Source organism: Neolamprologus brichardi, chromosome 17, assembly GCF_056152115.1.
Source record: "Neolamprologus brichardi isolate AB-2024 chromosome 17, ASM5615211v1, whole genome shotgun sequence".
NCBI lineage: Eukaryota > Metazoa > Chordata > Actinopteri > Cichliformes > Cichlidae > Neolamprologus > Neolamprologus brichardi.
Genome location: NC_142120.1, coordinates 34354618 through 34367948, shown reverse-complemented (window position 1 = coordinate 34367948; position 13331 = coordinate 34354618). Strand labels below are relative to the sequence as shown.

General features: G+C 39.8%; 1 protein-coding gene across 4 annotated transcripts in view; it reads right to left on the bottom strand.

Moving 5' to 3' along the window:
- ano2b (anoctamin 2b) overlaps positions 1-13331 on the bottom strand; it is a 74049-nt gene that overhangs the window by 50328 nt on the left and 10390 nt on the right. For all 4 annotated transcript variants that reach the window (XM_087830439.1, XM_087830440.1, XM_087830437.1 and 1 more), the window contains one exon: positions 10871-11278. In XM_087830439.1, the coding sequence (XP_087686565.1) occupies positions 10871-11278 (408 nt within the window). The remainder of the gene's footprint in view (positions 1-10870; positions 11279-13331) is intronic.

Below are 13331 nucleotides of genomic sequence, written 5' to 3'. Positions count from 1 at the left end.
ATGAGCCAGATGGCTGCTTAAACAATGACTGTTATTGGGATGAATGAGACCAAAATAGAAGTTTTTGTTTTAATGAGAAGTTTTATGTTCAGATAAAGGGAGCTACTCCACTGCAGGACAACTGTGTTATCACACCAGTGAAACATGGTCTCATGGTCAACTAAAATTATTTGACACCAGACACAGTTTTTCCTTCTAGCAGATATTAGATCCTTTTCCTCAAAAACAAAATCACAAAGTCATATCGTACTTTTTTTGGAGAGGAGATTTTTTTTGTCTCCTTTCTTTAATCAGATACTCTGCATGTGTGCAGTCCACATTTGTGCAACACTGAAAATACTATAGACCTCACAGAGTTTCAAGAAACCCCTGAGCATTAGGTGAATATCCTAAGAGACACATGTTATACAATCTGCAGTGCCTGGCCTATATTTGTGGGCATTTCTTGATTTATATTTCAGTTCCTTTTCCTTTGATACTCCCACAATTCATCTAATCATTTCAGGAAAGTTTTCTTTTCTTGTCTAAATCAAAATTTAGATTCATGACAATATTCATAGTACTAAAAGTAAAAAAATGTAAACACTTCTGGCGTAATCAACTGTAATCCTTGTCATAAGTACCATTGATAGAACCGTTGAACTCTACTGCCTGTGTTATTGTTCGATAAAGTTTTTTACAAAATTAGACTACACGTATCCAGAGACTACATTTCCCCCGAGGTCCCTCTGCACCCCCAAGGGTTTACCCTCACCCCTTTCCCCATCTGCCATCATCAAAGACGCAGACACTTCAGTCAATTTAGGACAAAACAATCCAGCAGGTTTCACTCCACACTGACCTGGTTTTTCTGTGTTTGTCAAGCAGCAAACTGATGGCTGAAAATTTTGCAACCTTACAATGGACTGACCATCTGCCACAAAACGGAGAAATAAGCAATGCCTCTCGACTTGCTCCTTTGAAATTTTTTGTAGCCCCTCTCACCAGTATTCTCTTTCACCTGCTTAATCAACATTTATCATCTTTCTCTCAATCCTTTCCTCCCTCTTCCTCCTCCTCAACCTCTCTTCCCATTGCTATCGCTCCATCAAAAAGCAGATGATATAAATACCTTTTAGCCTGGAGAAGGTTAATTAGTAGAGCGATTTCCAATTAGCTCTTTATCTCTGTTGGGGGCGTAACTAGGCCGCAGCCGGGGGCGTCTTTGGGTAGGAGGGTGGTGGGTTATGAGAGGGTGATCAGGTGGGTGATGGGATGGCTGGGAAGAAAAGTATAGCAGGAAGTGGAGAGAAATCAAGAGAGATGAGGGGGGACTGGTTGAGTGAGATAAATGAAGAAAATACAACAAACTGAACCATGGGAAACATGGGCATAGGCGAAATTCCAAGATTGGAATTTGGAGGCAATGCTGGAGGTGGCAGAGTTAAAGATGTTAACATTTTCATCAGGAGTGACAGTATGGACAAGATAGAATGAGTACTTCAAAGGGAGTGCTCAGGTTGAGAGAAAATGTTAGAGAGGCAAAGCTGAGATGTTGGACAGGTGTAGAGAAGGGATATTGTGGATACACTGAACAAAGGATGTTGAATATGGAGCTGCCAGAGAGGAGGTAAAGAGTAAGACTTCAGAGGAGGTTAATTGATGTCATGAAGCAGGACATGCAGAGGGTTGGTGTGACAGAGGAGGATAGTAGAGGGTGAGACGTGGGCACATGATCTGCTGTGGTAACCCCTACAGGGAGCAGCCAACAGAAGATAAAGAAAGTGTTTACAGAGGTCAAGTCAGATTTCTATAGGACCAGAAGTCCGTTTACAACCACAGCTATCGCTATGTGGTGGCCTTAAGATAGATGCAGGTTTGAGGCACTTTTATTTTCCAATCTTTTACAGCATCTATAGCTACAGTGGGGCAAAAAAGTATTTAGTCAGCCACCGATTGTGCAAGTTCCCCCACTTAAAATGATGACAGAGGTCAGTAATTTGCACCAGAGGTACACTTCAACTGTGAGAGACAGAATGTGAAAAAAAAATCCATGAATTCACATGGTAGGATTTGTAAAGAATTTATTCGTAAATCAGGGTGGAAAATAAGTATTTGGTCACCTCAAACAAGGAAAATCCCTGGCTCTCACAGACCTGTAACGTCTTCTGTAAGAAGCTTTTCTGTCCCCCACTCGTTACCTGTATGAATGGCACCTTTTTGACCTCATCATCTGTATAAAAGACACCTGTCCACAGCCTCAACCAGTCAGACTCCAAACTCCGCCATGGCCAAGACCAAAGAGCTTTCGAAGGACACCAGGAAAAGAATTGTAGACCTGCACCAGACTGGGAAGAGTGAATCTACAATAGGCAAGCAGCTTGGTGTGAAAAAATCAACTGTGGGAGCAATCATCAGAAAATGGAAGACATACAAGACCACTGATAATCTCCCTCGATCTGGGGCTCCACGCAAGATCTCATCCCGTGGGGTCAAAATGATCATGAGAACGGTGAGCAAAGATCCCAGAACCACACGGGGGGACCTGGTGAATGACCTGCAGAGAGCTGGGACCAAAGTAACAAAGGTCACCATCAGTAACACACTACAACGGCAGGGAATCAAATCCCGCAGTGCCAGACGTGTTCCGCTGCTGAAGCCAGTGCATGTCCAGGCCCGTCTGAAGTTTGCCAGAGAGCACATGGATGATACAGCAGAGGATTGGGAGAATGTCATGTGGTCAGATGAAACCAAAGTAGAACTTTTTGGTATAAACTCAACTCGTCGTGTTTGGAGGAAGAAGAATACTGAGTTGCATCCCAAGAACACCATACCTACTGTGAAGCATGGGGGTGGAAACATCATGCTATGGGGCTGTTTTTCTGCCAAGGGGACAGGACGACTGATCCGTGTTAAGGACAGAATGAATGGGGCCAAGTATCGTGAGATTTTGAGCCAAAACCTCCTTCCATCAGTGAGAACTTTGAAGATGAAACGAGGCTGGGTCTTCCAACATGACAATGATCCAAAACACACCGCCCGGGCAACAAAGGAGTGGCTCCGTAAGAAGCATTTGAAAGTCCTGGAGTGGCCTAGCCAGTCTCCAGACCTCAACCCCATAGAAAATCTGTGGCGGGAGTTGAAAGTCCGTGTTGCTCGGCGACAGCCCCAAAACATCACTGCTCTTGAGAAGATCTGCATGGAGGAATGGGCCAAAATACCAGCTACTGTGTGTGCAAACCTGGTAAAGACCTATAGTAAACGTTTGACCTCTGTTATTGCCAACAAAGGTTATGTTACAAAGTATTGAGTTGTATTTTTGTTATTGACCAAATACTTATTTTCCACCCTGATTTACGAATAAATTCTTTACAAATCCTACCATGTGAATTCATGGATTTTTTTTTCACATTCTGTCTCTCACAGTTGAAGTGTACCTCTGGTGCAAATTACTGACCTCTGTCATCATTTTAAGTGGGGGAACTTGCACAATCGGTGGCTGACTAAATACTTTTTTGCCCCACTGTAGGTGTTAGGATGACATCAGTAACTTTCTACAGATCTCTAGGTGGTCGGGTCATACCTGTAGGTAGCAAGATTTTTTCTTTTTTGTTAAAATCAATTAGCAAAAAACTCACCTGTGTTAGCACTGTGATGGACTGGACACCTGTTCAGGGTGTACCTTGCCTATCATGAAGAAGTCATTCCAGCCATCAAAAATAAATAAACTAAATGCAGGAGGTGCATAGCATTCAAACTAAATGCAATGCAGTTGACACACAACTAGGGTTGCTACCTTTTTAACTATCAAGTAAGCGACAGTCTGGTGTGCCAGAAGCACAATGCACAGACAGGTGTGTATAGTGAAAATATGTATGTTCATTTTCTTACAATAAAAATCTAGTAAAATGTTAGTATTAAGTTTAATCAATACCTCATCTAAAACAATAAAGAAAGATAAATTAAGTGATGACAGAAATCCTATGGGCATTTCCTTTGAAAAATAAGCAAAAGAGAAAAAAAATATTCAAATAAAATACTGTAAATACAGGCTTCAAATACCCAGGTTAATATGCTGCGCAGACCAAACAGCACCGTCTTTTTACGAGTCATGTCTTAGTCCAGGACACAATCACTCGTCTGATATAATTGTGGTCAAATCAGATATTTGTAAGAGTGCAAATCTGTTGGTCAGAAAGTGACATTTCAAGTAATGGTCAATATATGGGACATTTAAGTTGGAATAAGAGACAAACAAATTTTGCTCATTATACAGGATGTCCCGGCTAAAACGGGACATTTAGCAGCCCTACACACACACAACTCAGTTCCCATTAACCGTAGCTGACGCTGACAACACTAAATAACACTGAGAAATTTTGAGAGGTGAGTAAAGCTCCCGTTTTGAAAACAGTTAAGTATTAAACACTTTTCATTAACATTAAACTGGCCGTCATACACTTTCATGCTACCCATATAACTATTAGCAGTTAAGTGTTAGCCACATTAGCGGTCTATTATCATGACGGTTTTGGCTAGCTGCTAAGGCTAACAATAACATAACTGTTAAAGTCGAGGCTAAGCTGTAACAGTCATTAGTGTGGCCCATCTGCAACATTAACAGAGTGGATTTAACAGTTATTTTGGTTCAGATGACGCTAGACTGATTCAGATTCTGTTCAGTAGACTGATTCATACTGGATTTCGTAATGTGCAGTGTGTTTTTCATGGCAATTCACCAAGTTCAGTTCAGTTCAGTTCAGTTCATTTTTATTTCAAACATTTCAAACATGAGCCTTCACAATCATTACCATATATTATTCCATTATTTGTTTGAAAAGGAGTAGGTAGAAGTATTTACTTATTTGTCCCTACCCCCTCAAGTTTTACCTCTCATTCAAAAAACTTTTTTTTTTTTTTTAAGTCTTAAATTAAACAAACAACATATGAAACAAAAGTAAAGCAAAACAAAACAAAACATACATAAATCAAAAACAAGAAATTAGCAATCCCCACCACAGTATAGTTTCTTTCATATGAAAAATACAGAAGGTGTATATTTGCAGATACACAAATTATGGAAAGACAAACAACCAAAACAAAACAAACAAACAAAAAAACCAAAAAAAGAACCACAACACCACTACCAGCAACATTACCGTCCTGGGTTAACCCCGTTTTCTTCATTGTTATACTTATTTAAAATCAAGTTTTTATATTTTACTTTAAACTGTTTTATGTTTTTACTGTCTTTTATTTCTTCTGTTAGACTGTTCCATAATTTAACTCCTGCAATTGAGATAGACATCGTTCTTAAAGTTGTTCTAGCACTTTGTATTTTTAAATTCCATTTCCCTCTTAAGTTATACCCACCTTCTCTTTCTATGAACAATTTACAGATTTCTTTTGGAAGCAATTTATTTCTTACTTTATACATTATTTGCGCTGTTTTAAGCTTCACCAAATCTTGGAATTTAATAGCTTGCATTTTGACAAAGAGTGCATTTGTATGGTCCCTGTACCCCACATTATTTATTAATCTAATGGCCCTTTTCTGTATTACAGTTATTGTTTGTGTGTTACTTTTGTATGTATTTCCCCAGACCTCTACACAGTAGCTCATATATGGCAGTAGTAAAGCACAATATAAAATGTGTAGTGCTTTCTGATCCAGCATATGCTTTGCTTTCCCCAGGACGGCAATGCCCCGTGCCAGTTTCCCCCGAACATAAGTAATATGTGGCTTCCAACAGAGCTTGTGGTCAATGATCACCCCAATAAATTTTATTTCATTTACTCTTTCTAAATATACATTGTCAACACATATTTCTACTTTGATGTTTCTCTTTTGGTTTCCAAACAACATAAATTTGGTTTTATCTAGATTCAATGACCAAGTAAAATATACATATAAAATAAAATAAAAAGATTTCTTTCATTTTGCACTAGGAACAGAGTAGGTGGTTTTCATACACCTTAGCCTACTTCTGAAACACACAGGTCTAGACTAGCAAGGTGTTGTACACACACAAGTGTTGTTGGATTTTTGACCTTTACACTGAAAACAATAAAAAAAATTAATTTAAAAAACAAAACCAAAAAAAACCAAACATTGCTGGTGTATTAGATGGAGAGCGCAGCCAAAATGCAGGTAACATACACTTACATACACTGTGTATGCATATACTCAGTTACAGACAGGTGATGGACTGAAGCTGCAATTACTTTGCTGACAAAGTGTCTACGTGGGAAGAACAGGACAAAAATATTAGCAGAGCACCAGTTTCGGCGCTACATTTTTATCTACATAGTGCTGCATTCTGGCAGCACTTACTGCCAAATACACAGTCACTGTATCGGTGTAAAATGGAAGAAAAATAGTTTCATGTATAAAAATACTGTATGGTTTGCAGTTTGCATGTTTAGCACAAGTATAGAGCTGTTATTCATTTGGTTAATTAAAACTAAGGCAAGATGCCGGATGAATCCTAGCATGGAGTCCACTGCAACACAAATATGTTTTAGAAGACGAGTGGAACATGCTTATTTTTTCCGATTATTAATGTTCCCATGCCTTCCTCTAGAAATACTAACATAACATTTAAGTGTTTAAAATGTTTCTAAAAACCCCATGGACTGAAATCTTGACAAGTCCCAGCTCTACTTCTTCAATTAAAATCTCGCTCTGATTTAATTAAGCGTGTTCTCTAAGAGGATGTCCCTAAGAGATCAAAGGTCAGCGCAATAATCCTGAGACACAATCAACAAGTTTAACATTTCAGTCACTCTGCTTTGCAGCATCGAGTTAATCTGAAGTCAAACAGGTTGGGCACAATAAGGATCATCTTTTTTATTATATAAAAATATACTTTGCTACTGGTGATGCTCAATGTATATATCTTTAAAACAGAACAGCAAAAACTATTCCTACTAACTCACTCAAGAATAGCTGTAGCTCAGGTAGATAGGCCATCTACTAATCTCAGAGTTGGTGGTTCAATCCCTGATTGCTCCAGTCTGCGTGCCAAAGTACCCTAGCGTAAGATACTAAGCTGTGAGTTGCTCCTGATGCGTTAATCAGACTGTGAATGCGTTCAAATGTTAGATAGAAAGCTTTTAGATGTAAATAAAGGAACATTTTAAAACGCATCAGATTCTCACTGGGGGAAAAAAGACTAATGTTACCAACTTCAAAATGCTAAAACATTTCAAGCAAAATGACATTTGACATTTATCATTACCCAAGCAGTGTCGAGTGAGACACTTACACTGACCCTAATCTCTCAAAAATAAAAGTGTCTTCCAAAGCCTTTGGAAAACACTTAACTACCAACATACGCCAGCAGGCCATCGGTTAATTACCTGCTTTATTTTAAGTTAGAGGTGCAGTTTGTACTTCTGTTGTATGCACTTGATTAACTATGATTGATGTTGAACAGCTTCACCCGATTTTATTATGTGCACACAGAGTACAGTGGAGAATTGATTTTTGGTACATGACTTATATCTGTAAGGCTGCTTCTCACCCAGTGCGGCCTATACAATGATGGAAGGAGAGCAGTTATGTTTGTCAGAGTGCTTCCCACTTTGTTCAAATTAAGGATATTGGGATGTTTGTTTCTCTCTGTGGCAGATTTTAGCCCTAGATCTGTGAGATGAGATAAAGAGCTATCAGTCAGTCAGTTAATCTCATCCTGGCTTAGGCTCCATTGCCACACTGTCAACAATCTGATTAATACCAGCCTGCAGACTCCACACACTGCCAACTGGCTGCCAGCCAACACACACGCGCGCACACACACAGCAAAATGGGTATCATACACACGACAAGCCCTGCACTGGTAAGTTAGACACTACAGTACACTATTATTTCTTAAACATTTTAGAGTACATGTTGTGCTGTTTTTGCCTTGTGCTGTGTAAAAAATCTATTTTGTTTTTTTTAACTTAACGAGTGAAACAAGTAAGCATCGCTTAAATTTAACAATTTAATCCTCTTGTTGAAGCCAAAGTGCAGCAGAAGCTCATTAACTACAAACTGAAGTTTAACAAAAACTACATTTGTACAACTTTGTGGCAGTAAGCCTGGAGCATCATTGCCACAAGCAGGCAGAGCACATAGGCCGTGTGTTGTGCCAAGTTCCACGCACAAGCATGCATGCATGCATGCGTGCGCACACACACGCACAAACAACAAAAGCAGGACAGAGCCACACAAGCTAGCGCCAGTAACACACAATGAGAGCGAAAGTGATTTGTGTGTGTCAAAACAAAATTAGCCGTTTTAGGCCAAATTAGGAAATTGATGCAGAGGTCAGAGCAGCAGCTGTGTCAGCTAAAGTGACCAGAATTAAAGGCTTTTAGCACCGATGAAACATCAAGGCCACTGTGGATGCTGACTCAAAACAAACAGGATCTGCACTAACTGGACATTTTATTAGGTACACCCTGCTTGGACACCCTTTTGCCATCAGAACTTTCTTTGTTTTTCACGGTTCAACAAGGTGTTTTAAATATTCCTTTTGCTACATAGTGACATATAGGAATCACACAGTTGTTGCAGATTTGTCTGCTGCATATCCATAATCTATGATCCACCCTTTCCTAAAGGTGCTCTGCGGGATTGAGAGCTGTGACTCTGGAAGCCATTTAAGTACAATGTTCAAGAAACTAGTTTGAGATCATTTGAGCTTTGATGCTCAGTTGGTACTAAGGTCTGCCAAGAAACTACGCCCCCATATCAAAACACCGCCACCATTAGCCTAAACAGTTCATACAAGCCAGGATGGATCCACGCCTCATTTTATTTGTGCCAAATTCAGATCAAAATGTCACATCAGTAATTGAAACTCATCACACCAGGTTGTATAACAGGTACCGTTTCCTGTTCTTAGACAGCAGAAGTGGCAGCCAATGCAGTTTTCTGCTCCTTCAGCCCATCAGTTTCCAAAGTTTGACATGTTGTGCATTCAGATTATGCATAGCTGGGTTTTAGAAAGAGGTCCACCAACGCAAACAACCATTTCCAACAACCATGCCATGCTCAAAGTCACTTCTTCCCCATGCTCAGTTTGAACTTCTGCAGGTCATCTCGACCAGATCTACCTGCCTTAGTGCATCAAGTTGCTGATATGTTAAATTACAATAAATAAAAATTAAAATTTAGACTGCCAGTAACCAGAAAACAGCAGCAAAGGTAAGCCACAAGGTAAGACTTTGCAAACGTCTTGTGGCAAAAGGTGCGTCGCAAAACATCTGACGTGATGAAATCACTTGTGGTAAATAGACATAGCCCAGTGTACGGGAACGCAGTAGAATGTGCACACACCAAATTCAACTTGTTGAGCTGATAATTTGGCTATATTCCAGCCCATGTTCAACAGAGAGCAATCTCTGTGTTTTTAGTAGACACAGTAGACACAGATCCATCTATAATGGTAGAAAACACTGACAGTTAAAGGTTTCCTTTCTGCAGGCATTTACGGATGAAGGCAGAAGGCTGAATGACTCAGGCTTGACTTTTTTCTCCCATCACTCAGGTTTGCAGGTTTGGTGCAGCTTGCACCAAGTTATGCATCAGTGGGTTGCCCTTGGATACAAGCCATTTCTGACACAGTAAGCCGCCATTCTCTAAAACCACAATGTTACTGAAGTTTCCGTGAAACTGCTATAAGTTCTAGAGGTTTTTGTTTGCTTTTATTGGTGAACTTCAGTGATGAATTTTGTCCATGTTCCCCACAATGCTGACATTTATTCTGACTTTCCATTTTGTAAAGCATCTCTATTTTGATGTGTGTTTATTCAAGTGGCAAATTCCTTGTATCCCCCCCCCCCCCCCTTTTTTTTTTTAACCCTCCCCACACCTCAGGAGCCCACAGAGTCATGGGGTGTCTAAACCAGTACCTATGAAAATATTTATTTTATGTAGAGGAATAAAGTTTCATAATTTCACACAAGTAGACTGGCGATATCGTAATATGGTTTAGGCTAAAATATAATCACCAACTTAAAGCCCCTAAAGACAAACCCACTTTGCAGCTGCCCTAAATTGAGATGACTCATGTAGGTTTTCTGTTGTTTTGTCCCACAGCAGCAGGATGATTAAAGAAGATTGAACACTTTGGTACAATCAGCAGAAACCTCAAGACAAGAATTTTGCTGGAGCAAAGTACAACTGCTAATGTTACACAGTCTCTCCCACCTCCTTCTACTATCTGAGCCAGGCTCCTATGTAGGCGCTCACCTTAAATAGCTCAAGATAGTGTTACGTCAGATCCTGTGTAGAGGTTCAACTTCAAAAAGCCTGTGAAGTCAGTGAAGCTATAGAATTTAGCCTGTGTTCAAAAACACATTAGAGTCTAGTGTGTCAAATTATAATCCCATTTATTTCTCAAGGATTTGGGATAAAAATAAATAAATAAATTTAAAAAACAAACAAAACAAAAAAACCCACAAAGCTATAGTTTTTTCTAAGCCTTAATGAGAACTAATGGTTTTTACATATACCCGAACTCTGCGCACTATTCACCTCAGCATTGGCTGACCTAGCTCTGCGATTTTACGTGTTCTACCACGTAGTGGCTTAGTTGCTGTTGTTCCCAATTGCTTCCTTCCACTTTGTTAAAATACCACTTTCAGTTCCACTTTCGCTTATCCTCATCAGAGTCGCAGGGGGGCTGGGGCCTATTCCAACTACCATAGGACGAGAGGTGGGGTACCCCCTGGACAGGTTGCCAACTGACACCATTTAGAATGACCAATTAACCTGATCCCACTAACTACATGTCTTTGGAAAGTGTCTGTTAAAGTCTACCTGTCATCTGCATTAAATTTAGCCAGTGTTGTGCAGATGAGAATAAAAGAAGCTTAACATGGCCATACACACACTCACCTCTCTGTCTCTCTCAATCTCCAAACCAGCCTCTAGTAGGTTAGCCTCAAACTCCTGCCTGATTAGACGTATCTCATGGTCACCGGGCTCCATTGGCTCGCCATCTCCTGCTCCTCCAAGCTCCATGAACACCTCGCTGGCGCCCGCACCCTCCCCTCCTGGAATGCCGCCGCCTCCACCACCACCACCACCGCTTCCACCTGGTGCCACATCTGAGGCCGCCATTGAAGGAAAGTTGCCATTAGAAACAATAGATAACCGGTCTTGTGAAACGGAGGCACTAGCAGGAGATCGTATCGAGGTGTGCCTTCGCTGATGAAAGACCAGAACATAGTCGACTTTCCGTCGGCCGTCACTGAAGTAAAGGCCTTCTCCGATGGCATGAGGACCTGAAGTTGATCCCATGACCTGTAAAATATAAATATCAAGCAAACATCAATACTGGTGCATTATATATTAAAAAACCTAAAAGATTTAGAATAATTATAGTAGTGTATCCCAGTCAAATACAAACTGGTTATAGAGAGCATACGACACCTTTAAGCAGCAGTGGAGTTATGTAATAAGTGTTTGAATGAACTTAAACATTACTGCAGTGTCAGTGCACACAACCACAAGTGGCTTTTGGCAGGTTCTCAAAAACACTGAAGTGAGAACCTTCAGCAGCAGAGTGGGCAGTCAGCTCACCTTTGGCTGTTTTATTCTTTATTTAGACAGAGGGAAAGCAGAGAGCGAGACTAAACATGGAGGACACAAGAGGCAAAGCTCTATACTCTGAGCATGATGGGAGATTTCTTACCAGACAGCAGTATAGCAATGCAATGTATGTTCTTGTATTACTCTGTTACACTTTAACCTAAACACACACTGTGCTTTGGTTGAATACACATCAGGTTTTTTCACATAACGCCAAATCACAGCGAGTGTCATCTTTATACTGTAAAGTAAAGACCAGAGTATTCTGGACAAAACCCCAACAGTCAAACAATCCCTCATGAGCAAACACTTAGAATAGAAAGTAAAAACTACTTTTAACAGGAAGAAACCTCCAGTAGATTCAGGCTCAGGGAGGGGGTAACCATCTGCCGTGACCAGAAACAGGACAAAACAGAGACCAAGGGAGAGAGAAGATGTACCACATGAACGATCACAAAGTGCTTACATTTTAAACTATTTGCGCATGAAATAGACTAGCTCACTAAAAAAAAGAAGAAGAAGAAAAAAAAACATGCGAAGTTTAACAGCTTGGTTTTTAATTCAATTCAATTTTATTTATATAGCGCCAAATCAAAACAAATGTCGCCTCAAGGCAGATATTTCTTTTTAGAAATATCTGATATGATATAGCTAGAAAAAGCTAGCATCACTATTGAAAGTAATTTTGTTGAATCTGCCAATACTTAATATCACTAAAGCTGATTGAAAACTACATTACAAGACAACAGTGTAGGCCTAATCCTTTTTTTCCACAGTCAGAGAAAAGAAAGAGAGTGAACTTCACTCAGAAATGGAGAAAGATAAGAAAGACAGGACAGGAGAGGAAGAAGAGAAGTTAGATTTAAAGGTAAGAACTGCTCAGTTGTGTTTGATGAATGGAAATTTAAAGCTTGCATGCAAGTCCTCATGTTTTTGTGGTATTAAGGGAGGGTTTTCATATTGTGAAACATGCAGCAAATCAAAATGAGGCATGGTTTAAAGGGCACCAGAGATTAATTTAGTTTAATGATGATGATGCTTAGATTCATTAACTGAATTCCACCTTTCACGCCAACTGTATACCCTAGAGTATAAAGACAGCATAAACAGCATATTGTCAGTGTAGAGGATGGAGATTAATCAGGACAACTCATGAAACACCTGCTGACATCGTGTTAAATTCAGTGTATATCCACAAAGATCAGTAAACCTCAGAGCTGCAGTATCCCCAATCAACTGATCACAGCAGGTACATTAAGAAAATCTACTTGACCGCTCGATAAAAATTATTGTGAGTTGTGATTCTTGTTCCGATGTTGGGCCATTTCAGCTGATTTTAGGGTTCCCCCACCTGCTGAGTCCCACTTTACCCTGTACCCTACTCATGTTCTTGTTTAGAGGGAAAGTCACCCTCTACAATGCAGGCAACAGAAAATGGAGCTATTTTTTTTTCCTCCTTCCTTTTCTCTGCTCATGTTCTGCTTACCTGACTCAAGTTGAGTACCTTTATTAGAATTACAATTTAGACAGAAATCATGTTTGTATTCCTGTCTTCTAATATTATTTTTATGTGACATTAATATAGCACAAAATTCAGTTTGCTTTGCATAAAAATAGATACTAGTGTTAAATAGGTAGTAGAAACATCCTCCAAAGAGCTACTTTTTACTTTTTTAAAGTACATTTCAGAACCTGCTCATTTTCCACTTTTACTTGAGTAAATAAAATGAACCAGTTTTTGAACTTATACCGGCGCATTTTCTTT